Genomic DNA, 26,028 nt, shown 5'->3' on the forward strand with positions numbered 1-26,028 from the left:
GAACACATTATGTCTGCTTTTTAGAATGCATCCTTTGATTGAGCAGAATGTGAGTATTGTTTAAAAACAGGCACTTTTTGTCAAAGCTCTTTGTCTTCCACTCATCAGGACACTTTGCAAAAATGCAAATTCGAGCGGAAACAAAATTTATATTGTATAAGAGGACAGTGCTGATTGGTTGCCAAGCGGATTCTGATTGATAAGACTTACTGTATCAATCAATGATGACTGACAGATGATGACTGGTGCTTAACGAGTAAGAGATGAAAACTTTCCCAATCTGCCTTTATCACCAACTTTCTAAGGAATTGTTGTTGTTTGTTTTTTTTTTGAACAGTTGTAAGTTGCGTAAATTCTGTAAATGTTTTAGAAAAAGTTGAGAAATATTTCACAAAAAATGTTTAGTACTGCAATATGTAACAAAATACAACATAAGGAACTGGATTAACATTTTTTCCTCCACTTGTGTTTTTATCTTCAATTTAGGGTCAGCCTGGAGCAAGAGGGTTTCCAGGATATCCGGTGTGTTGATGTTTAAGAAACATTTACTTGGAATTTCAATTGTTAATCATCCGGTCATCTTTGAGTAGTTACTTACAATAACCCGATTACCTTAGTTTTTTTTTAAATAGACAGACTTTCATGAATGAATGGCCATGTTGAGGGCAGTTATCGAATTATTGATGCTGCTGCTGGTGTTTATTTGAGTTACAAGTTCCCAAGTGATCCAAGCTGTTCATCAGTTATTCATACTGTTTGATCATTGCATTGATGTTGCTGTAAACTCAGAAACTTGCTCACTACACTTACATTTCCTTGTGTTCTGAGTTCCGTCCTAATCAACTTCATTATACATCTACACTAGACGCTGTGCAAGAAATGTCCTTATTTAACACTGCCGTGAAGCACATTGGGATAGTTCTACTGTGGTGAAGGCACTATATAAATGAAAGTTGCTGTTGTTAAAAATCAGTCCTTTTATTAGCTGTGCATGGGGACAGTGTGCAGCATTGAGATACAAGGCGATGGCAGTGACTCTGCTCAGGTAACACAGTAGAGAGTGGACCCGGCTTAAACACATGAACCTTAAGCACATGAATATATATATATCCATGACATTTAAGAGTTGAGTGTGAAGTTCATCTCATGTTGAAGCATAAATAACAAGGAAGGCATAATTTTAAGGTGAAGAGTTTAGGTTTAGAGGGGATTTGACGAAAACATTTTTGCATTCAGACAGTGAAGTGATGGTGGTGACAGTAGAAGCAGGAAACCTCACAACCTGTAAAATGGACAGAGATGAGCACTTGAAAATGTCATCACATTCAAAGCTATGAACCAAGAGTTGGAAAGTGAGATGAGTGAAGGTAGGTTGGTACAGACATGATAGGCCAAATGGCTTCTTCTTAGTGGTATGACTTAGAACACAGAACATAGAACAGTACAGCAGGATCCTCGATGTTGTGTCGAATTTTTACCCTAAACCTAAGATCTATTTAACCTCCACCCCTACCTTATACTATCATCCATATGCCTATCTAATAGCCATTTAAATGCCCCGACTCCACTACCCTCTCTGGCAATGCATTCCAGCCCCTACCACTCTCCAAGTAAAGAACCTACCTCTGACGTCTCCCTATAGCTACCTCCACCCGAGGGAAAACATCTCTGGCTGTCTACTCGATCTATACCTATGATCGTTTTGTACACCTCTATCAAGTCACCTCTCATCTGTCATCGTTCTAAAGAGAAAAGCCCTAGATCTCTCAACCTTTCCTCGTAAGACCTTCCCTCCATTCCAGGTAACATCCTGGTAAATCTTCTTTGCACCTTTTCCAACATTTCCTGTAATGAGGCGATGAGAACTGGCCACAATACTCCAGATGTGGCCTCACCAGGGTTTTGTATAGCTGGAGGGTAACTTCATGGCTCTTGAACTCAATCCATCTACTAATGAAAGCTAATGTACCATATGCCTTCTTAACAACTCTATCCACCTGGGTGGCAGCTTTCACGGAACTGTGGGCATGAACCCTAAAATCCCTCTGCTCCTCCACACTGCCAAGAAACTTTCTGTTAACCCAGTGTTCTGTTTTCAAATTTGTCCTTCCAAAATGAATCACCTCACACTTTTCAGGGTTAAACTCCATCTGCCACTTCTCAGCCCAGCTCTGCATCCTATCAACGTCCCTTTGCAACCTAGAACAGCCCTCCGCACTGTCCACAACGCGACACCTTAGTATCATCCGCAAACTTACTAATCCACCCTTCCACTCCTTGTGGTACACCACTTGTAACTGAGCACCATGTTGAATATTTTCCGTACACTACCATCCTTTGTCTTCTCAGGGTCAGCCAATTCTGAATCCGATCTGCCACATTTCCCCCGTTCCATGCCACCTTACTTTCTGCATGAGCCTACCATGGGGAACCTCATCAAACACCTTACTTAAATCCATGTATACCACATTCACTGCTCCACCTTCATCCAGCTGTTTGGTTACCTCTTCAAAGAATTCAATAAGGTTTGTGAGGCATGATCTACCCCTCACAAATCCATGCTGACTATCACAAATCAAACTGTGCCTTTCCAAGTGATCACAAATCCTATCTCTCAGAGCCCTTTCCAATAATTTGCCCACCATTGACGTAAGACTAACTGGCCTGTAATTTCCAGGGTTATCCTTATTCCCTTTTTTTGAATGAGGGAAGGACGTTTTCCTTTCTCCAATCTTCTGGCACTATGCCTGTGGACAGTGAGGACGAAAAGATCATTGCCAAAGGCCCTGCGATCTCTTCCCTTGTTTTCCATAGAATGCTTTGATAAATCCCATCAGGCCCGGGGACTTACCTATCTTCAAGACTTGATGACTGTATCTCAGACTTCGAGAAAGAGTGAATGATGAATAAGTGGATCTGTACTCAATCAAAAAGGGAGGAGCTTACTGGTTGTCGGCTCTAAACTTTTCTGCTTGTTCAGACAAATAACACTCAACATTTGTGAATCTATGAAAAATTTGAACTGTATGTTGGGGTAAATCATTGAGAACATATCCTTACTATAGTGTTGTTACCTCACTGGACTGGATTGCAGTTCTGCATTACTAATGAACAGTTCGCTGCATAGATGGTTCGGGACAGCTTGTAAATTTTAGCCACTTGAGCTGGAGATGTGAATGAAACTTAAAGCTAGTATCTGAATCCTGATTTAGCTGCAGCCCAGACCCTGCAGCACACATGTATGTAACTATTTATATAAACGATGCATCCAACAAATGGCTAATCAAAGCATAAGCAAGGGGATTAGTGAGGAAATAACGCAGTTTCCAAATGAACATCCTAGACATGCAGCAGGTGTAAGTGAGCAGTGAATTGCACAGTTGAATATCATACAAGAATTCTGGGTGCACCTTGGAACATCCATTTCTTTAAGTCATTTATAAAGAGGTCTTGAATATGCCACTGAATTACATTTACGCCGCCAGAGATGCACAGCACTCCAAATATCTGCTCCTGTACATTGAATTTTATTCACATCTTCTGTGAAGGATTAAACAAGCAGGGATCGAGTGAGTGTGATTAAGTGTCTGAGCTTGCATCAAATTGGGAAAATGATACTTTTTAACAGTGCATATCGTCAAAACTGATTTTACCATTTAACATATTGATCTCTTGCTTGCTGTGTTTTGCTCAGTTTCCCAAGCTGCTTTTGTATGTGTTTCTGTTGATGGTGAACATATTGAATCAATATAACTGGGCAGGTTTGAGCGTGCTTTACACACTGCACTACCAGCTGATGGGAGCCATTTGAAACTGCACCTTAACAAAACTACTGGTTATTAAACAAGTCTGTAACGGAGCATTGTTGGTTTCTGATCTCTGCTTTCGGTGTTTGTGCCACTAACTATTTCATTGCTGACTTTCATTTAACTTTTCACTGAATGAACTCATTGTCTGGTTGATGTTTAAATCTTTCCACTGTTGAACATCATTTTCTATTCAAGTGATTTTTCTTAATGACCTAATATTGTTCATTCATATTTTTATATTCATCAATATTTATTTTCAAGGGCCCGATAGGGTTGGATGGAAAATCTGTAAGTATTTTATGCAATTTTTAATTTTTTTGCTATAGGATAATGTAGCAATTACATACGCTTCCTTCCCAAAGTACCTCAACATATTTATTGCCCATTAATAAAAACAGAAAGTGCTGGAGAAAACAGCAGGACCACAGATGCTGCTTTCTGTTTTTCTATTTCTGTTTCAGATTTTCAACATCCAAAGTATTTGGCTTTTATTTTGTTCTCCATTATTTGTTTTCACAATGGAGTGACTTGTAACACCTCTTCAGAGGGAACTAAGGAAGTAAAATTGATCTTGGGCCATTATGCAATTTGTTCAAAGGTACAATTACAATAATGTTCTATATGATCATGTAACACTGTGTCATAACTGGAAAGAGGTTTGCACCCCACCACATTTCCAGCTCCTTTTTGCAATACAACCCTCAGAGTGAACTGCAGAATGTGGGTTGGTCGTTGTGTTTTCAGAGCACGCCACACTGGTGAAACCAGTTGGGTTTTGTGTGTCAGAGATAACGGGAACTGCAGATGCTGGAGATTCCAAGATAATAAGATGTGAGGCTGGATGAACACAGCAGGCCAAGCAGCATCTCAGGAGCACAAAAGCTGACGCCTCGGGCCTAGACCCTTCATCAGAGAGGGGGATGGGGAGAGGGAACTGGAATAAATAGGGAGAGAGGGGGAGGCGGACCGAAGATGGAGAGTAAAGAAGATAGGTGGAGAGGGTGTAGGTGGGGAGGTAGGGAGGGGATAGGTCAGTCCAGGGAAGACGGACAGGTCAAGGAGGTGGGATGAGGTTAGTAGGTAGATGGAGGTGCGGCTTGGGGTGGGAGGAAGGGATGGGTGAGAGGAAGAACAGGTTAGGGAGGCAGAGACAGGTTGGACTGGTTTTGGGATGCAGTGGGTGCGGGGGAAGAGCTGGGCTGGTTGTGTGGTGCAGTGGGGGGGAGGGGACGAACTGGGCTGGTTTAGGGATGCAGTAGGGGAAGGGGAGATTTTGAAACTGGTGAAGTCCACATTGATACCATATGGCTGCAGGGTTCCCAGGCGGAATATGAGTTGCTGTTCCTGCAACCTTCGGGTGGCATCATTGTGGCAGTGCAGGAGGCCCATGAGGGACATGTCATCTGGAGAATGGGAGGGGGAGTGGAAATGGTTTGCGACTTGGAGGTGCAGTTGTTTGTTGCGAACTGAGCGGAGGTGTACTGCAAAGCGGTCCCCAAGCCTCCGCTTGGTTTCCCCAATGTAGAGGAAGCCGCACCGGGTACAGTGGATGCAGTATACCACATTGGCAGATGTGCAGGTGAACCTCTGCTTAATGTGGAATGTCATCTTGGAGCCTGGGATAGGGGTGAGGGAGGAGGTGTGGGGGCAAGTGTAGCATTTCCTGCGGTTGCAGGGGAAGGTGCCAGGTGTGGTGGGGTTGGAGGGCAGTGTGGAGCGAACAAGGGAGTCACGGAGAGAGTGGACTCTCCGGAAATCAGACAGGGGTGGGGATGGAAAAATGTCTTGGGTGGTGGGGTCGGATTGTAAATGGCGGAAGTGTCGGAGGATGATGCGTTGTATCCGGAGGTTGGTAGGGTGGTGTGTGAGAACGAGGGGGATCCTCTTAGGGCGGTTGTGTTAGGGGCGGGGTGTGAGGGATGTGTTGCGGGAAATACGGGAGACGCGGTCAAGGGCGTTCTCGACCACTGTGGGGGGAAAGTTGCGGTCCTTAAAGAACTTGGACATCTGGGATGTGCGGGAGTGGAATGTTTTATCGTGGGAGCAGATGCGGCGGAGGCGGAGGAATTGGGAATAGGGGATGGAATTTTTGCAGGAGGGTGGGTGGGAGGAGGTGTATTCTAGGTAGCTGTGGGAGTCGGTGGGCTTGAAATGGACATCAGTTACAAGCTGGTTGCCTGAGATGGAGACTGAGAGGTCCAGGAAGGTGAGGGATGTGCTGGAGATGGCCCAGGTGAACTGAAGGTTGGGGTGGAAGGTGTTGGTGAAGTGGATGAACTGTTCGAGCTCCTCTGGGGAGCAAGAGGCAGCGCCGATACAGTCATCAATGTATCGGAGGAAGAGGTGGGGTTTGGGGCCTGTGTAGGTGCGCATTCCACATTAAGCAGAGGTTCACCTGCACATCTGCCAATGTGGTATACTGCATCCACTGTACCCGGTGCGGCTTCCTCTACATTGGGGAAACCAAGCGGAGGCTTGGGGACCGCTTTGCAGAACACCTCCGCTCAGTTCGCAACAAACAACTGCACCTCCCAGTCGCAAACCATTTCCACTCCCCCTCCCATTCTCTTGATGACATGTCCATCATGGGCCTCCTGCACTGCCACAATGATGCCACCCGAAGGTTGCAGGAACAGCAACTCATATTCCGCCTGGGAACCCTGCAGCCGTATGGTATCAATGTGGACTTCACCAGTTTCAAAATCTCCCCTTCCCCTACTGTATCCCTAAACCAGCCCAGTTCGTCCCCTCCCCCCACTGCATCCCACAACCAGCCCAGCTCTTCCCCCCCCACCCACTGCATCCCAAAACCAGTCCAACCTGTCTCTGCCTCCCTAACCTGTTCTTCCTCTCACCCATCCCTTCCTCCCACCCCAAGCCGCACCCCCAGCTACCTACTAACCTCATCCCACCTCCTTGACCTGTCCGTCTTCCCTGGACTGACCTATCCCCTCCCTACCTCCCCACCTACACTCTCTCCACCTATCTTCTTTACTCTCCATCTTCGGTCCGCCTCCCCCTCTCTCCCTATTTATTCCAGTTCCCTCTCCCCATCCCCCTCTCTGATGAAGGGTCTAGGCCCGAAACGTCAGCTTTTATGCTCCTGAGATGCTGCTTGGCCTGCTGTGTTCATCCAGCCTCACATTTTATTATCTTGGGTTTTGTGTGTTGTGTTTTTGTCAATCTCACAACCTGCCCTGGTCGTACTTGAACTGTAATGTTAATCCACCACACATCCACTACTCAAAATGCCTTCGGTCTGAAATTCTCACGCTGTCAGTACTCTGATCTTTGGACTAAGGCATACCACCTTGATCCCTTATCTTTGGATGAACATGACCAATGAGACCAGAATAACAGCCATTTTGTATCTGTTAACACCAAAGACAATCCGATGGGCAGCAAAACCCAAATCAGTAAAGGTGGAAAATCCACCTGGGTTCTGACCTGGTTGAATTTAGAATTATTTGGTGTCTTGATTGGTTAAATGAGTTATTCTGCCTTTTCAGTTTTTATTTGGTGACAGCCATTTTGGAGTTGTTGTCAAGTGTATTGGTTAACAAAAGGTCATTAAAACAAGAAAACCATTCATTATGTGATTGTGGGTGATGTAATCTGTAAAATTTAATGTTACAAAAAGTTGAACAAGCAGCATTTCTTTGTCCATGTTCAGAAGTCCAAGTTTCACAACGTATTATGGGATGGAGCAGAAAAGCGGGAGTGGAAATAAATACTTGTGCAAATTAAATATTACATCCATCGCCTGTGGTTTACAATTACATTTCTTTCGTTTCAGGGAAAACCTGGCCCTAAAGGTGACATGGTAAGATTGGAAGCAAAAATATGCATTTAAAATAAAAATCTAAGTGATGGGCCAATGGGCCTTGGAGTGGCAGATGGGGATTAATTTAGATAAATGTGAGGTGCTGCATCTTGGAAAGGCAAATCAGGACAGGACTTAAATACTTAACGATAAGGTTTGGGATATTGCAGAACAAACAGACTTTGGAGTGCAGGCTGATAGTACCTTGAAAGTGAAGTTGCAGGTAGATAGAGTAATGAAGAAGTCATTTGGTATGCTTGCCTTTATTGGGCTGTGCTTTGAGTATAGGAGTTGGGAGATCATGTTGCTGGTCTACAGGACATGCATTAGGCCACCTTTGGAATACTTCTTGCAATTCTGGTCTCCCTGCTATAGGGAAGATGTTGTGAAACTTGAAAGGGTTCAGAAACGATTTACAAGGATGTTGCCAGGGTTGGAGGGTTTAAGCTTTGGGAGAGGTTGAATAGGCTGGGTCTATTTTTCCTGGAGTGTCAAAGGCTGAGGGGTGACCTTATAGATGCTCATAAAATCATGACAGGCATGGATAGGACAAATAGACAAGGTCTTTTCCCTGGGCTGGGGGAATGCAAAACTAGGGGCATAGGTTTAAGGTGAAAGAGGGAGGATTTAAAAGGGACCTAAGGGGCAACTTTTTCATGCAGAGGGTAGTGCGTACATTGATTGGGCTATCAAAGGAAATTGCCGAGGCTGGCACAATTGCAACATTGAAAAGGCATCTGGAAGTGTATATGAATGGGAAGGGTTTAGAGGGATATGGACCAAATGCTGGAAAATGGGACTGGATTTATCTAGGATATCTGGTTAGCATGGATGAGTGGGACTGAAGGGTCTGTTTCCATGATGTACATCTCTATGACTGTGTGGCTCTACTGCAAATCGACTTCAGGACCATTAGCATCTGACAGATAACATAGGTTAATGTATTGATACAGACCGAATAAGCATCATTGGAATGTATGTCCACCATTTACTACTTCTGATTTCTAGACAGGCTAGTTTTGCTTTAAATAAAAACACATGACATTTAAGTAAATATTGAAATTGAGTATTGTTAGAAAAGACACATTTCACATCAAAACTTTTCATTTTGCATTCATCAGGACATTTCATAAGAATACCAACTCAATAAAAAAACTGTTGGTTGAATGTTGGTTTTCCCCTTGATCCCTGAGACATCCCCCCCCATCCTTCCTTCTGTGCCATCTGCCTGGCAGAGCCCAGACCTTCACCTCGCTCCTGTTCACCACCCCATCCAGACTGTAAGACTCCTTCCCCAGCTCTAGAAACCCATGAGTGACCTTTCCCAGGAAGAGCTGTGCTCTTTCTTGCGCCCCCTTCCCACAATCCAGGCTGTGGCCATTCCCAAGGGGTGGCGCTCCTGAGTGTGATGGAGCTACCAGACAATCAGATTGGTCAGCCACTCTGAGTGAGGGGTGGGAGTCCCATTGCTTGTCAACTGAATGCAGCTCAGGCCTGTGGATAAGGACCTCACTGAAAACACAGAAAATTCTTACAGGGACTTGTCAGGGTCAATGTGGAGAAGTCATTTCCCATTGGAGATCCTAGGACCAGTCAGCCTCATCTTAGAGTAGTGACATGAGGAGGAAGTCCTTCATTGGGTAGTGAACCTCTAGCATTCTTTACCACAGAGGGATGTTGAAGCTGGTTCATTAAGCATATGCAAGGCTGAGAGAATTTTCATCAGTAATTGAATCAAGGCTAATAGGGAAAAGGCAGGAAAGTGCAGTCGAGGATTATCAGATTAGCCATATTTGGAAAATCCTCAGAGGCCAGTATCCCATCACAAAGTCATCCTTTATTTACACATGAACTGTCCTTAACTTTAGTACAGCCTCATTCAAAGTCAGCCCTCAGCGTCAGGTATCTTTGATGATCCCTTTTTTATATGTCAACCACGGCTCCCTGTTTGGAATAAATTAACAGCCCCAGTTGGAACTCATTTTTTGAAGTCCACCTGACTGACCTCATTACAATCCCAGCACCATCATCTCATTGAATGGAGGAACAGGCGCGATGGACTGAATGCCTGTTCCTTGTTTCCAAAGTCTTATGGCAGTTTCCATTCCCTGCCCCTGCTCCAACACCCCCGCCCACCTCACCCCACCATCTTCATCCCTCCCCCGCCCAATCCCCATGTTATTTTTGTTGCAAAATTTCTAGTTGTCCCATTTCTCCCAAATGGTAGTGTTTGGTTATCAGTAACACCCAGGATTTCACTTCCCTGCAGATTCTATGTAACAACACAGTTCATTATTTGGACTTAAATTCCACAAGACCATACTTTGCCAGCTCTGACATTTGTTTTTTTGTTGTTGTTCTTACACAGGGGGTACCCGGCCCGAAAGGTGACAAGGTGAGTGTGCCCTCACAGAATAAAAACCCTCTACAAACTAATCAGCTTCATGACTGTGGATGTATTCCTGAATGTTATCTAACTGTTCCTATTCATTTCTAAAGGGAGACCAGGGGCAAAAAGGAGAGAAGGTAAGTTTTAAATTCTAAATTAAACCTTTATTGAATAATGAATCAGAAAAGTAGAAATAAGAGCAGCAGTAGGCCATTCAGCCCATCAAGTCAGCACTCCCCTACAACATGATCATGTGCGATTCTCTTTTTGTTAATTCATTCATCAAATGTGGGCGTCAATGAATAACTAACATTTATTGCCCATTCCCAATTATTTGGGGGACAATTAAGAATCAACGACATTGCTGTGGGAAAGGAGTCACACGTAGACCAGTCTAGATATGGTTGACAGATTTTCTTGCTTCATTATTAAGTGTGCCAATTTATGTCTCCATATTTAAGGAAGGATGTAGAGATATTGGTGACAGTTCAGAGGAGATTTACTAGACTGATTCCTGGAATGAGGGGTTGGCCCTATGAGGAAAGGTTGGGTAGACTGCACTTGTATTTGCTGAAGTTTAACAGAGTGAGGGGTGACTAGATTGAAGTGTGCAAGATCCTGACTAGTCTTGACAAGGTGGATGTGAAAAGCTATCCTCTTATGGGTCAGCCCAGAACTTAGGAAGTACCTTTCTTAAAATTAGGGATCAGCCTTTTAGGATAGAAATGGGACAATTTTTTTTCTGTCTGAGTTGTACTACTTTGGAAGTCTCTGCCCTAGAAGGCATGAAGTGGGATCGTTGAACATGTTTGGGGAGATGTGGAGCAATTCTTGCTGGGGAGGAGAATCAAAGGTTATCGGAGTCGATGGGAATGTGGAATTTGGAACAAGCAGATCAATCATGTTCTTATTGAATTCTGGGCTCTGAATGGCCTACTACTATTTCATATCTTTGTGTACTTGCTCAAATGCAAACTTTCGGTTTCCACAGTGAAGGTGAACCACAGCAGTCAGTCTTTAAATGTAGACTGAAACTTTGAAGGCAACTCATTAGAGAAATCAAGTTGAGTTGGATGACCAAGCCAAGGCACAGACGGCAGTGAATTGAACGTATCCATGTGTCACCGCAGGATCATTGATTATCCAATCTCTTCCCCTGGCAAAATCTGGGTCTTTGTAAAATTCATTTTCTTTTTCCAGAATACCCCAATTTGAAAATAAATCATACTTTTTAAAATGGACTTGCAAGTGTAAATCATGGAATTAATGGGACAGCTGTGCAGTTCTTGGAAAATCATGGGAAGCTGCCTGGAGAAGGGGATGAAAGAGAAGACTTAGATTAATGTAGCACCTTTTGAATTATGTTAATTGTATTTGAGGGTAATCATTGCTTTTCTAGGATAGCTGTGCACATGCACACAACAAAATTCTGCAGTTAACAATGAATTGAATGTGTTGTGAATGTAACTTTTAGACATGACAGTTGAAGCATAAATATTCATCAAGACACCACAGGAGGAAGAATCCTGTTTTGTTCCACATTGTTTCATTCTAATCCACACAGTTTCTCTTTATTTACTCTGTACAACCATTTATAATTATGAACATCATTATCAAACACCCGTTAACCTTTTCAGTTCTATGGTGATTCTCACCATTATGTAAATATATACACACACACATATATATATATATGTATATACACATATATGTATGTGTGTGTGTGATGTTATCTATTGCATGACTTATGTATGTATCGAGAAGTTGATGCAGTCAGAATAACTGAGAAAAGATGTTTTGCATTGGAACTCTGCACTAGCATTGACTCCAGTACATTTACCTCGTCCTGAATCTATTCATTGAAACCTCAGTCGCAAGGCTTACAACATGGAAACAGACCCTTTGGTCCAGCTCATCCATGCGACCAGATATCCTAAACTGATCTGGACACATTTGCCAGCATTTGGTCAATATCCCTCTAAACCCTTCCTAGTCATACCCCATCCAGATGCTTTTTAAATGTTGTAATTGCACCAACCTCTACCACTCCCTCTGGCAGCTCATTCTAAACATGCACCACCCTCTGTGTGAAAAAGTTGTCCCCTAGGTACCTATTAAATCTTACCTTCCTCACCTTAACCCTATGCCCTCCAGTTTTGGGTTGCCGTACCCTGGGGAAAAGACCTTGGTGCTTCACCCTACGTATGTCCTTCATGATTCTATAAACCTTTTTAGGATCACCCCTCAGCCTCTGACGCACCAGGAAAAATAACCTCAGCCTATTCAGCCTCTCGCTTTAGGTCAGACCCTTCAAACCTGGCAATATCCTTGTAAATCTTTTCGGAACTCTTTCAAGTTTCTCAACATCTTTGTATAGCAGGGAGACCAGAACTGAACACAGTAATCCACAAGAGACCTAACCAATGTCCTGTGCAGCCACAACATGTCCTCCCAACTCTGAATCTCAATGCACTGACCGATAAAGGCAAGCATCCAAACACCACCTTCATTCCCCAGTCTCCCTGTGTTTCCACTTTCACAGAACTATGAACCTGCACCCCAAGGTCTCTTTAAAATCTATTTAATGTTATTTTATTCATCATTGGTTATTGTGAGTAGCTGATATATACCTTTCTTGCTCGTCTTGACATTTCTTGTCTGGTTGTACAGAGCTTCCACATTGCTGAATGGAGACACAAAGTTAACTTTACATCTTGAACCCCTGAAATGGCGTCTGTTTCTTGTTTCTCACTCTGAGTGCAAGACAACCACTTCCAACTTCGTTTCTTCTTTCAGTGATGTTTCTTGTCACTCCTAATGCAAAAATGATTTTAAAAGTTATGATTTCAGAAAACATTATATATATGGCCAATTTTCTTACTTATCACTGTTAATAAGCATTTGACTGTTTACATTGTAACACCTTGTCTTAACTTTTTTAAAGGCAATATCTGCTTTGTTTTGCTAAATAACTACAGCATTTTAACACCAAACATTGTGTTTATTGTACAGGGTCTGAATGGTCCAAAGGGTGATAAGGTGAGTGCAGATTATTTTTGTCCGCATTATTGACCTTGTATTGACTTTATAAATGTTCTAAAATGTCCAGAAGAAAGCAACACCATGATTAGTACCCCATTCAGTACGTTCAACATCTACTGTCTCCCTGCTCAGTAACAACAGTGTGTACCATCTACAAGACGCACTACAGAAGTTCACCAAGGCTCCTCAAACAGTACCTTCCAAACCCATAACCACAACCAACTGAAAGGATAAGGACGGCAGATACATAGGACCACCACGCCCTGCCAGTTTCCCTCCAAGCCACACACCACCCTGATTTGGAAATGTATCGCAGTTCTTTCAGTGTCAACGGGTCAAAGTCCGAAATGCTCCATCCCTAACAATATTGTGGGGTACACCAAATGGAGCAAATACACCAAATACACCGCAGCAGTTCAAAAATGGCAACTTACCACCACATTCTCCAGAGTGGATAGCAATGGGCAATAAATCCTATCTGCCAGCCAGAGACACTCCCATCCCTTGAATGAATTTTTTAAAGCCCCATTTACATAAGTGGTTAATTTGCAAATTTGGGTGAAAATATAAAGTGAACTTTGAACTTTAGCAAGACTGTGAGATGAGATAAAAGATCAGAAAGCTCAATAATGACTTCAAGGCACAGGAATTATCCAACAAGGAGTGTGACAGGTGGATCAGTGATGAATGTTTGTCGTGTTTAAACCACAACCTATCATTCATACAGCCTCCTACGTTAAAAGCGTGCTTGTAGTTTAGAGCAGTTGAAAATGTTGAAATAGTCTTTCCCTTGGAAACATAACCTGTATAAAACTGATTCCTAAACCTTAAGTTTAACTGAAGAGCTGAACATCAAGCTGAACATGAGATCCAAAAATTATTTTTGTGCAACAAGGTCCATGAAAGTCTGATTCAATGGGACTTGAGGCAAACGGAAATGTTACCAAATTTGTTCTGTTTTACTGTCAGGAGTCACTAATTATTGATGACTTGCTAATTCAGAATTTGAATACTATTCACACTGATTGTTCACTTGAACACATTTTTCTCTCATAAATCTTTGTCTCCTCCTCCAAAAATATTGTAAAATCAATTATGTGAGTTATCCTTGTGGTACTTAGCTGAACCTAATGCTTAACACTAGGTACATCATTGCCTCGGGTCTTAAGATTATGATTAAAATGGAATTGTGCCAGGTCGTACCTCTGATCTTTAATTAAATAAATGCTAAGTGCTTTTTTTTTAAGAAGCAAACACTATATTTAGCATTGACCATAATATTCAGAATCTCTTTGTAATACTGAGCTGGGAGAAATCTACACAATGGCTCACTATCCACAAATGAAATTAGCTTTTTAGCTTTTCAAAGTGTCGAACATTAGGTGCTGTTTTATTTCCCAACGATTACTTCACAGTGTTAGTTTTCATCAGAGTTAGTATTTTAAAAATATGCTTCCTCACCATTTCTATCAATATACAACCAACAGGTCCATGACAGGTCTTTAATTTCCTTTTACATTTGACAATTAGTCAAATGTTTTTTCCAATTTCCATGTCTTAAGCAAACTGTTTGAATGTCTTTTACATCTTGACATTGTTAATTCATTTTTCCAAACAGCTCTGTGAGTCTGAGTGTAGCCGTTGACAGCGTAACTGACACACTGTAAACCCTGATAATCCAGGTTTTGATCATAAATAAAAATTCCCAGTGTCACAGACATCTTCATTAACTAAGTGCTAGCCACATAAATTCAGAAGTCTCATTTTTCTGAAGAAGGGTCTAGGCCCGAAATGTCAGCCTTCTTGCTCCTCTGATGCTGCTTGGCCTGCTGTGTTCATCCAGCTCCACACCTTGTTATCTATGACACCTGGTTATAGTCCAACAGGTTTATTTGAAAACACAAGCGTTCGGAGCACTGTTCCTTTTTCACGTGAAGTCACTGTTGGACTGTAACCCGGTGTCGTGTGATTACTGACCTTGCCCACTCCAGTCCAGCACCAGCACCTCCATATCATAGCTACACAAACATTGTGGCTACAAGAGCAGATCAGAGACTAGGAATACTACAATGAGTATCTCACCACCTGACTCTTCAAAGCCTGTTCTTCATCTACAAAACACAAGTCATCGAAAAGAGTGTGATAAAATAATCCCCAATTGCCTGGATGGGTGCAGTTCCAACAACACTCACGAACCATGATGCCATTTAGGACAAAGAAGCCCACTTGTTTGGGACCACATGCACAAACATTCACTCCCTCCAACCTTGCACAGTAGCAGCTGTGTATCATCTATAAAAATTCACCAGAACTCCCGAATCAGCATCTTCCAAACCCATGACCACTACCACTCAGAAGGATAGCTGATGCAAAAGGACACTACGACCTGCAAGTTCTCCTCCAAGCCACTTACCCACTGACTTGAAACTATATATTCTTCACTGTTGCTGAGTCAAAATGCTGGTATTTCCCCCCCACCACCACCTCAGTGGCATTGTGGATCAAACTACACCAAATGGACTGCAGTAGTTCAAGAAGGCAGATCACTACCACTTCTTTGGGGGTAACTAGGGATGGGCAATAAATGCTGGCCAAACCAGGGATTCATGAAGGAATAAAAGAAAACTTGCAGTTCACACTAAATAATCAAACAATAGTAGAAATTTTCTAATGTTCTAATTGAAATGGTATATATTGGACTGTGTTTAACTGCAGTTTAAAAGTCCATTTCTGTTTATGATTAGGTAGTTACAAAAACTCACTGTAAAATGTTAATTATTTCACCAACATTTTTAAAGGTAAAAGATAAGTAATATATTCATGTTGTGAATGTGATTCAACTTTCATTTTCTAGGGTCAACGTGGAGATTCTGCACTCACTGTACGTATTTTGTCTCTCAAACATTATTTACGATGGACTTAAACGGATATAAAGAACTATGTTTATAATCCTGCTTTTTAATGTGATTTTTACATAAGATTGAACCATAACTAATATAAAGGACTGAAAATTCAAGGCACTAATACCAATTTCTACATTCCAATTTTCCTATTTACCGTCAATGATTTGATTAAAGATGTTTCAATCCATTCAGTTCAGCTCCGTTCTTTCCTAAATGATTAACTTTGTTCAGTATTTCCTGTGTGCTCACTGTTAGCATTCAAATGCCAAGTCTAGTCAGAAAATTAACTCGTCTTCGCCCCTTGACTTTCTAGACTGTGAAAGCTATTGTCTAACTTAGAAATTATCCAATAGTTTGCAAATACAGGACTAATCCATAACTGCTGGTTAGGTTTTGGTTGTGGATTTTCCACGCTTTGGTGATTGACTTGTCAATAGTTCAGACATTCAAACTATTCAACAGAATCTAGTGCTGCATATTTTGAAATGATTTGTCACAACTTAGGAAAAAAACATGTTTTGTACTCCTGCTGATTTTTATTTTCTCTATCATAAATAAGCAGAGAACGGCCATATTCCCTAATTAATCATCCATTCACATCCACAGATCTCAAGGTTCTGGAAGATTACGCTACAATAGCTCATTGACTCAGTACTTTCCCAGGACAGATTTCAAGTCAAATTCATGTTATGGGAAATATCTTGTCATTTCAGTTCAGTTTGTGACATGATCCATTTTCACTCCACTCAATGGGAAATAACTTTTTTTTTGCATAGTCATGGTTTGGTCATGTTATATTTACAGTTCAGTTCAGAAAAAAAATTGATTTGGCTTGTATATAAGCAAAGTGCTAGAGAAATTCAGAGTTTCATGTCAAATATGACACATTCAGAACCTAGAGACAGGGCATTGGCTTTTCATCTTGCACTTTTCAAGTGCCAGATGTGCTGAGTTTCTCTAGCACTTTCTGCTTTATTTCGGATCACCAGCATCCACAATACTTCTGTAGGTTTGATTTTCTCAGTGCTTTTCATAATCTCACTGCAGGTTCTGACTGCTTCTCCCTATCATTGTTTTGCACCATGATCCTCACCATGGTCTCTCTGTTCTTGTTGTTTCTGCAGTTTGAATATTGACAAGGTTTATTGTTGTCTTAGGGAGATCCGAAGCTCAGCGATGAAATCTGGCTTTCTTTTCAGAAAAGGTGATGACTCTACTCGGAGTACATTCATCAGTGAAGGAGTTGATTAACTGGAGCTGAAGATGTGTCATGCTGTTTTCATGCCATTGCTGTGTCTGGAGCTTGTAGCAGTTAACCTTGTGCAGGAAGACAGACAGGGACTGAGTCAGACCGCCACATGACAATCATGTTTAATTTAGGAGCTGAATAAGATTGAAGTTTCCATAGAGCATGAAGTGTGAGGCAGTCATGTTCAGTCTTTCAGTACTCCCCATTTATCAAACTGGTAGAATGATTGTGAGGAATGAGGGATTTACTTTATTCTTAACCCATGGATTTTGTATAATCTGCTCACTGTCTGTTGTTGAGAAATCAATGTCAGCCTCTTTGAGCCTGTAATCTGGAACCTCTCTGTAAACTAAACCAATCACATACAATTGTGTTCAAGAAGCAAGAGCGACTTACATAACAAATAGCTGTAAAAGATTAGTGTTAGTTCCTGGTGATTTCTGGGGTTCTAACAAAATTGGCAAACAGCAATTACACCTAAATGTGCTGCAAGCAACATCTTGGTGATGTTCAGCTCCACATTCTTCCTCTATCCTTTTCTCATTTCTTTTTAGTTCTCTTTATTTTCATTGTAACTAATTAATTATGAGCTTTCTACAGAAGTTAGAGGTGAAAATAGGACCAAATTTTTCAGTTGTTTGTGATATAAGTGATAGAGTCCAGTTACGTAATTTGTCAGAACATAACTTCCAGTATATGAACACAAGTCATTTAAGGTTCATCACAGGGACTAACCCAAAATGCTATTCTCTGTGGAAGGCAACATGAAGGATATGTTGATAACAGAAGAATTAAATCACATCTCATGACCCTGCGCTGACTTATAATTAAGATGTGGAAAATAGTCTCAGCTGACCCCAGACCACAAAACAAACCATTTGGAAATGTTAGTCCATGGCATGTCTGGCTGACTTGATAACAGCAATAGCTAAGCCCCTGTTCAGAGTGTTACTTTATTGCCCTTTTGTGCAACAAAGCAGTTTTAAAGGCTGTTGCAGTTCAGTTTGTTTGTTGCAAAGTTCTCGTGGGATGATTTAGAGCCCTGCGGTTTTTCTCCATCATGCCTTAGGATGCCATCAATTGCAACAGTCTTCATTCCCACTCCCATTGTATTAAGGGTTTGCAGAGAGAAAAAAAAACTGCCTTCGAGGCTTAACATGGATAAAGATCTAAAGAAATCATGTTTAAAAGTTACTGTTGCGAAACTAAATGGATTTTAATGATTCGAATTCCAATATTTATCATCTTTTAGATCTGTGGAGAAAGATGCAGTCATTGCCAATGCAAAACATTGAGATCTTCACTGCCTCCTATTATAGCAAAGTGAAGACAAGCCAAGACCATAAAGAATTGACTGAGAGAACTAACGCTTGTTAGGCTCACTGGGAATAATAGTGAGTTGAGTGATCTTGCCCGAAAACTCATGAATAATCAAATTTAAGCAACTATCTGCATTATAAAAGTCTGATGCCTCTAGAATATCTGCTGGAGGGACTGGTGTTTAAACCCCACTGTAGCCTCACATTTACACCAAGGATACAACCATACTCACACTCAAATTGAAAGAAGCTACTATTCTTACAGCTAAGGGTCACTGCTTCGAAATAATGGGTCACCCATTTAAGACAAAGACGAGGAGAATTTTTTTCCCACACGGAAGGTATCGCATCTTTGTAACTGTCTTCCTCGAAAAGTGGTGGAAGTAGAATCATGGATTATTTTTACGGTAGAACGGTAGATAGGTCCTTGACAAGCCAGGGGGTGAAAGGTTCGCGGGTGAAGAGTCGATGAGAATGTGGAATAATCAGATCAGCCATGAATTGAGTGTGACAGCAGGCCTGATGGGCTGTGTCCTAGTCCTGCTCCCAGTTTGTGTATCTGTTTGCTTCTGATCCAGGCTGCAGTGTAAAGTAACTTTCTGCAGTAGCCTGTGTAAAATTCCTGTTTGCAATGGCACCATTAGGGTAAGCAGCAGATGTTATGGTCTTTCAGGTTAACTTACTAAGATCATGCTGCAGGAGATTTGACACCTCACAGTCAGAAGTCCTCGTGTGCTTCTTCGTCTGGCAAAGGAGGAGGAGCAGGGACCATGAGCATCCACCTCTCACTATGTTTGGTCCATTACAATGGATGAAAAATCATAGAAAGCATGTGTGCTTGTTCTCAATCTTCCCTCCTGATGGGCAAAACTGGGAGCAGAAGCTCTGTGTCGAGCACACTTTCCAGTGTGTTCTGATTGACTACACTGCAAAAACAACCTTCGGACTCAAGAGGAACTGTATCCTCTATTACTGTCACTGCAGTAGATTGGCAGCACATGATCATAAAATAAACCATTTATAAAAAAACCATTTCGCAAATCCTGATTGAATTGATGGTAAGTATACTTGTTGTTTTTCACAAGATGTCTTTATAAGGATGTAGTGCACATTTTACTTTGGAAGGAACAGGTGAAGTAGTACGATTCTGTCTGCCTGTGGATGGAATCACTTAGTTTCTATGTTGCATTCTGTAGGAGTTCCCTGGGACCTCACTAGCAGCACTGCGGCTAAATCAGATCCTGACTGTGAAGGTTTGTGAGTGCTTTCACTGTCATTACAGCCAGTCTTACAACAGAGTGTCTTGTGACCTTTCTGAAGTAGCTCGAAATTGGTTCTGTTACTGGTTGAATTGCAAAGAAGCTGAAAAAGGATCCTTTTGCCCAATCAACTGGATGCTTGTCTGGAATATTTGTGCAGTTTTGTTGACTTGACCAGTTGCATTCTGAGCTGAAGTTTGATTGAATTGGTGGAGTTGCCAACCCTGGCTGGACATATCTCCTGGAGGCTTCATTATGTGACTGTGCACCTCCTGTAGTCCTGCCTCCACTCTCCTCCCATTGGTTGCCAAATACATCCATCATGCTGCAGCAAATAGAAAGCCAGCAGATCTCCACTATTTAACTGGATAGCTCTTTGCAATTAACTGAATGTCCCAATGTTGAATATGTTTGCAATGAATGAACAAAAATAATTCAGACATTTTTGTTGGAGCAACGACATTTAAAACCCAAAACAATTTTTTCCCTGGGTTGCTAACAACAATGTCCAGGAAATTCAGCAACATTTCCTAAAGAGTACAAGATGAACTGGAGGGTTGGTAACCGCACTGTTAGTGTTCAGCAATCAACTGGAAAACACTCTGTATTTGCTGAATGCAAAAGTTGTGCTGAAATCGCACTTCACTTTGTTATAAGACTGGGGCTTACTTCTCGCTAATTAAAGCCAGCAACAAATTCTGAGGGCAGTCCTTTGCAGAAAAAAAGTTTGACTGTTTAATTTTTGTTTTATTTTCCTGTAACATTTGACACACGATGAAATGCTGCTATGTTTTCCTTTCACCAACTACACACCGCCTGTAAAAATATTCCTGTTGCTGGCTTTCACTCTGGTATCGAGCTCTGCTGCTTTTCTCAATATTCTTTTCTTCTCTCCTCCGCACCCTCCCTTCCCCTTCCCTCCCACCCTCCCTCATCTATCCATTCCCTTCCCTCCAAACAAAAACCACACCAATCATCACCTCATGACCTTTGGCTTTGTACTGACCTGTGACCTCTGGCTCACCTACTTGCTCAGTTCACTCCTCCTCGACTGAAAATACTACCACCTGCTGACCAGTTCATCAGACGCCTGTATCTCAAGGTAAATGTCTTTTCTGCTGCAAACACCACAATGGTCTTTTCCACATTCCTGCCCTCTTCCCCCTTCCCAATCTAATAGCCTATTCTTTGGTTATGACATATATGCTTTTTGGCTGCTATACTTAATATCTATAACTTGCTCTTTTAATTGGCGAACAAATGGCAAACAAGTATTGACTTTGTGGATCTTAGCGGGTTTTGGTTCAATCCTAGGGTGAACAAGGGCAAGCCAGTAGCAACTGCTCTCCAGGACCCCCAGGACCCAAAGGGCCCCCTGGCCATGCAGGGAAGCCGGGAGCGGATGGTTTACCGGTGAGTGTTAGCCATGTCCACCTCTGTCTGGTCCCAGCCCATGAAAACTGACAACATCGCTGCATCCCCATGGGGTTAAAGAACCAAACTGTCTTTGTGTTTTCTCCGACTGACTGTCCCATCAAAGATGATTAACATCCCGTGTAAACAAGACCAGAATGATACCATAGCCATCATCACAGCTGCAGCTCAAATGGATTCAAAACTGTTTCCAAGTAATGCATTATCTAATGATGGCTTCAGAGTGCATTGAATCGCTTCCTGAGCATCCAATGTGCTTTCAGCTGCTGAGATTTTAGACCCAGGAACTGTCTCACTAGACCTTTCTGGGTGTGTGTCTCTCTCTCTCTCTTCCTCTCTGCTTTAAAATATTCCTTAAACTCCATCTGCTGGACCAAGCCTCCCGTTTATACTAATATCTCCTTATGTTGCTCAGTGTCAAATTCTGATAATGCTCCTATTTAGTATCCTGGGATACTATGTTACTCTATTAAAGGTGCTACATGAATGCAAGTTGTTGTCCACAATCACAATTAGTCATTCATTGATGGGAACTAGAGCACGGGAGAATTGGAGAGTGGGAGATTAATGAGACAAGGATGGGTATTATAGGATGAATTCCATCATTGACTCCCCAGTCACCCTGGGAGGACCAGCTCAATCTGAGCCAGGCACTGCTGAAACACCGAAACACTGAACACAGGAGCAGGAGTAGGCCATTCAGCCCTTCAAGCCTGCTTCATCATTCAATATGATCACAGCTGATCATTCAACTCAGCCTCCTGTTCATACTTTCTCCCCATACCCTTTGATCCCTTTAAACCCCAAGAGCTCTAACTCCTTGAACACATTCAATATTTTGGCCTCAACCTCTGAAGAGACCAGTACCAATAGGCAGATGTGGAATGGTTGTAGAGTGGGGCTTAGCAGACACTTGCTGTATGTTAGTGAAGGATTCACTGTGTGTGAAAGTGGACAATTGCTGGAAAAGGCTTTAATCTTGAGCACCAGCAGAATACCACATTGCTTTGATACATCTGATTTTGTTCATGAACTCAGTCTGTCTGTTTTAATGAACTGTGAAAACCTGCTTTATGTTAAGTCTTTTTGCAGCAGCTTTAAAGTTATAGAGATGTATAGAGCAGAAACAGACTATTTCGTCCAACTTGTCCACACTGACCAGATATCATAAATTGATCTAGTCCCATTGCCAGCATTTGGCCCATATCCCTCTATACCCTTCCAATTCATACACCCATCCAGATGCCTTTTAATTGGGGTGATTGTACCAGCCTGCACCACTTCCTCTGGCAGCTCATTCCATACACACACTACCCTCTGTGTGGAAAAAGTTGTCCCTTAGGTCCTTTTAAATTTTTCCCTGTCTCATCTTAAACCTATGCCCCTCTAGTTTTGGACTCCCCCCACCCTGGGAAAAAGACCTCGGCTTCACCCTCTCCATCCCCATCATGATTTGAAAAACTTCTCCACCTCCGAGGCTCCAGGGAAAGTAACCCCAGCCTATTTAGCCACTCCCTATATGTCAAACCTTCCAGCCCTGGCAACATGCTTATAAATCTTTTCTACACCCTTTCAAGTTTCATTACATCTTTCCTATAGCAGGGAGACCCAAACTGAATGCAGTATTCCAATAATGACCTAACCAATGTCCTGTAGAGCCTCAACATGAGCAAGACGGGAAATTGTGGAAAGGAGTGATAATGGGGAAAATAATAATTGCCCCACTGGATTTAGCTGGTTCTTGTCTTCCTGGTCAGTGATAAAATATTGACAGAATTCCTTATTTCCAGGGAAAGCCTGGAGATCCTGGAAAACCTGGAAGGGATGGAAAGCCGGTATGTAATTAAAATTTCTAACAAGGTAGAAATGCATTGTTTATGCAGTTGACCTTCTGTACTATCTTCTTTTCATTTAATCTCTCCTGGCATTTCCATAATGGGATTTGCCAAAATGAGCTACAGTTCTGTCCAGAGCAGACCAGGGAGAATGGTCAGCTCTGACTGATGTCTTTTTTAGCCTTTTCTACCTGAGCTGAGACAGCTGGGAGTGTGCGTGCAGGACATCAGGCCTGAACGATGACTGATGTGAGGACAATGCCTTGGACTGCACCATCGAGCCCCCTCAGAAACTAACTAATGCAAACCCTCGAGAGCCTCAAACTCTCAGCACCCACTCGGCATCCCAAGTATTTCACCCCAATTAAAAACCTTTCCTTAACCTGACACTGAGCTTTCAGCAATCACATTCTCATTGTGCTGATGAAAAGCAACAACACACAAAAGTTGCTTTTTGCCATAAATACAGTAAAACCTAAACTGTATAAATTCATTGAACACCATAATAGCCAAGGACGCTGTGAAAAAGTGAATGATACTTCAATTACAAGCTGTTAGCAACCGTGCACAGTTTTAAAATCTCTCCTGTGAATAAAAGGGCGCTTTAAATCTGTTGGTTTTTCACTGTGTCAGCTTTGTTGATTTTAAATCTGGGGTGTATTATTTACCAGTTTCGGTGGTTTAGCATTGACCCTCTGTTCTGATGAGGCACTCAGGCAGATTGTAGGAGTCTGACCCTCAAGGCTATCAGTTTATTTTTCCAAGAAAGGAATTAAACACTGTGTGTAGTTGATTTTAACCCACTTCTAATTCACCACAAGGGGTGTGTGTTACTTATACAGTCTCCTGCTTTAGAGTATGACTCTGACTGGGTGACAATGGTTAAAGGGTGAATACTGACCAAGACATAAGGAAGGTTTGCTTGGTCTTCCTTTTCAACAAGTATTGGCTTGGCATGACCTCAGAAGAAGAGTCATTCCAGGCTGAAAATGTTAATTCTGTTTCTGTTGCCACAGATGCTGCCAGACCTGCTGAGTTTCTCTAGCATTCTCGAAATTTGTTTTACCCGTTCTAGCTGGGAAAACTGACAAAACCTTGATTTAACCTTCTGTTGTACCTTTCCTCTAACAATGTAGTCCTGCCTTGACACTCCTCCAAAATGTCACCTAAGTCTGAGATTGGAGGATGCAGGATTTGAAGCCACAACTTTGACTCATAACCGTGTGCTATCCCAAGCAGCTGTGAGATTTATTTCAAAGCACCACCTCAGGCCCCTCTCAGCATCAATGCATAACTGCAAAAAGTTCATGTTGAAAAGTATCCAAGCAGCAGGACAAGAATCTCTTCACTTTTCTTTTAACTGCTCAGGGTCCACCTGGAGTGCCCGGACTGAAGGTAATTAACAATTCCAGCCTTAACACTGGTGACTCGATTAGTAAATTTTAAATTTTGAGCTCTAAGTAGATCTGTTAAATGAGGAGCTATTTTTAGCACTTCCTTCACCATGTGGTTTTAGTTCAGGAACAGGAGGGCGTCTGCTCACCATTAAAATAGCAGCTACTAACCTTGAGCCCAGTGCGTTTGCACTATGCTGTTTCTACAGATCTCTCTTCATCCTGCTGCAATGATTGTTATGGTTCCATAATCTAAATAAAAAACAGAATGATTCCCTCACGCACCTGTGTTGAGACCACTCCAGTGAGCATTTTCTGAGCTTCAAGTGTAGACATTGAATCAGTTGGACTGAATGCATCAGCTCTGTGCAGTACCTGTTGGTAAATGGAGGAGAAAGTTTTTATTCAAAGAGTCATTCACAAATGTTGAAAGTCATGTCAGGTATCCTTTTGAAACTTGTTGTATGGTTGAGGTTTCCCTGGGGGTTTGGGAACACTCTTTCCTCTTTGGCAAACACACTGAGCATTTGCTCAAGGGGACAACGTGGTGGGTTATCACATGTGGCCCAAACTCAAAATATCAAGGATGTTAATAAGAAAGTTCTGCAAATAACAAAGCAACATCCTCCCAATCTAGATAGTTTCCAAACAACGAGCCAGACAGCGTCCATGGTTAGAGAGCAAGCTAACATGTTGAGTCTAGATGTCACTTCATCAGACAAGGAGTCGTCTAGACTGGAGACACTGGCTTGTTTTCTGTTCATGGATGTTGCCTGACTCACCATGATCTCCAGCATTTTTTTTTTGTTTTCTGTGCAGATTCCAGCATCTGCAGTAAATTTGCTGCTGCCCGAGTCTCCAAAGAGCCTGTTCATGGATGTGATTACACACCTCTGGGATAGTTGGATCTTGAACCTGGGCTTACTTAGGTCAGAGGAAGGGACACTACACAGCACTAGAAGAGATAATAGGAACTGCAGATGCTAGAGAATCCGAGATAACAAAGTGTGGAGCTGAATGAACACAGCAGGCCAAGCAGCTTCTTAGGAGCCCGAAGGCTGACGTTTCGGGCCTAGACCCTTTCGTCAGCATTTGTGCTCCTAAGATGCTGCTTGGCCTGCTGTGTTCATCCAGCTCCACACTTTGTTATCACAGCACTAGAAGAGCTCTCTGTCCCTCCCGTTCTACAGTACAGCTGGCAATCCTGGAGGTGTTTACAAGAAAATTAGTGTTCAAATCGCTGTGCTCATCAACCCCTAATGAACTTTGTTTAAAGTACATCAACATTCCCTTTTTTAATATATATAACATAAACACAATATGAAAGATTGGATACAGTACAGTACCACAGCAGACTCCTGTCCACTGTCTTGCAGATTTGACTTGTTCAGTTCTCAGACTTGAGCCATGAACTGCACTTCTGCTGGTTTTAAAGACTTCGACCTTTAATGAGCTCAGGACATTAAGTGTCTCACAGCGAGTGGAGTGATTTTGAAATACAGTCATTGTTATAAAGTAAGAAATGTGACAGGCAATTCTGAATAACAGCAAAGGTAGCAATGACCAGATCAG

At 42.2% G+C, this 26,028-nt stretch overlaps 1 protein-coding gene across 1 annotated transcript in view; it reads left to right on the forward strand.

Annotated features, from left to right (window-relative positions):
- The window catches only part of col13a1 (collagen, type XIII, alpha 1), a 222,011-nt gene that overhangs the window by 124,548 nt on the left and 71,435 nt on the right, over nt 1-26,028 (forward strand). Inside the window, exons 9-18 of the mRNA XM_048563494.2 lie at nt 487-522; nt 4,071-4,097; nt 7,606-7,632; nt 10,001-10,027; nt 10,132-10,158; nt 13,034-13,060; nt 15,918-15,944; nt 20,830-20,895; nt 21,108-21,206; nt 23,018-23,062. Coding sequence (XP_048419451.1) covers nt 487-522; nt 4,071-4,097; nt 7,606-7,632; nt 10,001-10,027; nt 10,132-10,158; nt 13,034-13,060; nt 15,918-15,944; nt 20,830-20,895; nt 21,108-21,206; nt 23,018-23,062 — 408 coding nt within the window. The remainder of the gene's footprint in view (nt 1-486; nt 523-4,070; nt 4,098-7,605; nt 7,633-10,000; nt 10,028-10,131; nt 10,159-13,033; nt 13,061-15,917; nt 15,945-20,829; nt 20,896-21,107; nt 21,207-23,017; nt 23,063-26,028) is intronic.

The sequence above is a fragment of the Stegostoma tigrinum genome, chromosome 37 (genome assembly GCF_030684315.1).
Source record: "Stegostoma tigrinum isolate sSteTig4 chromosome 37, sSteTig4.hap1, whole genome shotgun sequence".
In the NCBI taxonomy this organism is placed as follows: Eukaryota; Metazoa; Chordata; class Chondrichthyes; order Orectolobiformes; family Stegostomatidae; genus Stegostoma; species Stegostoma tigrinum.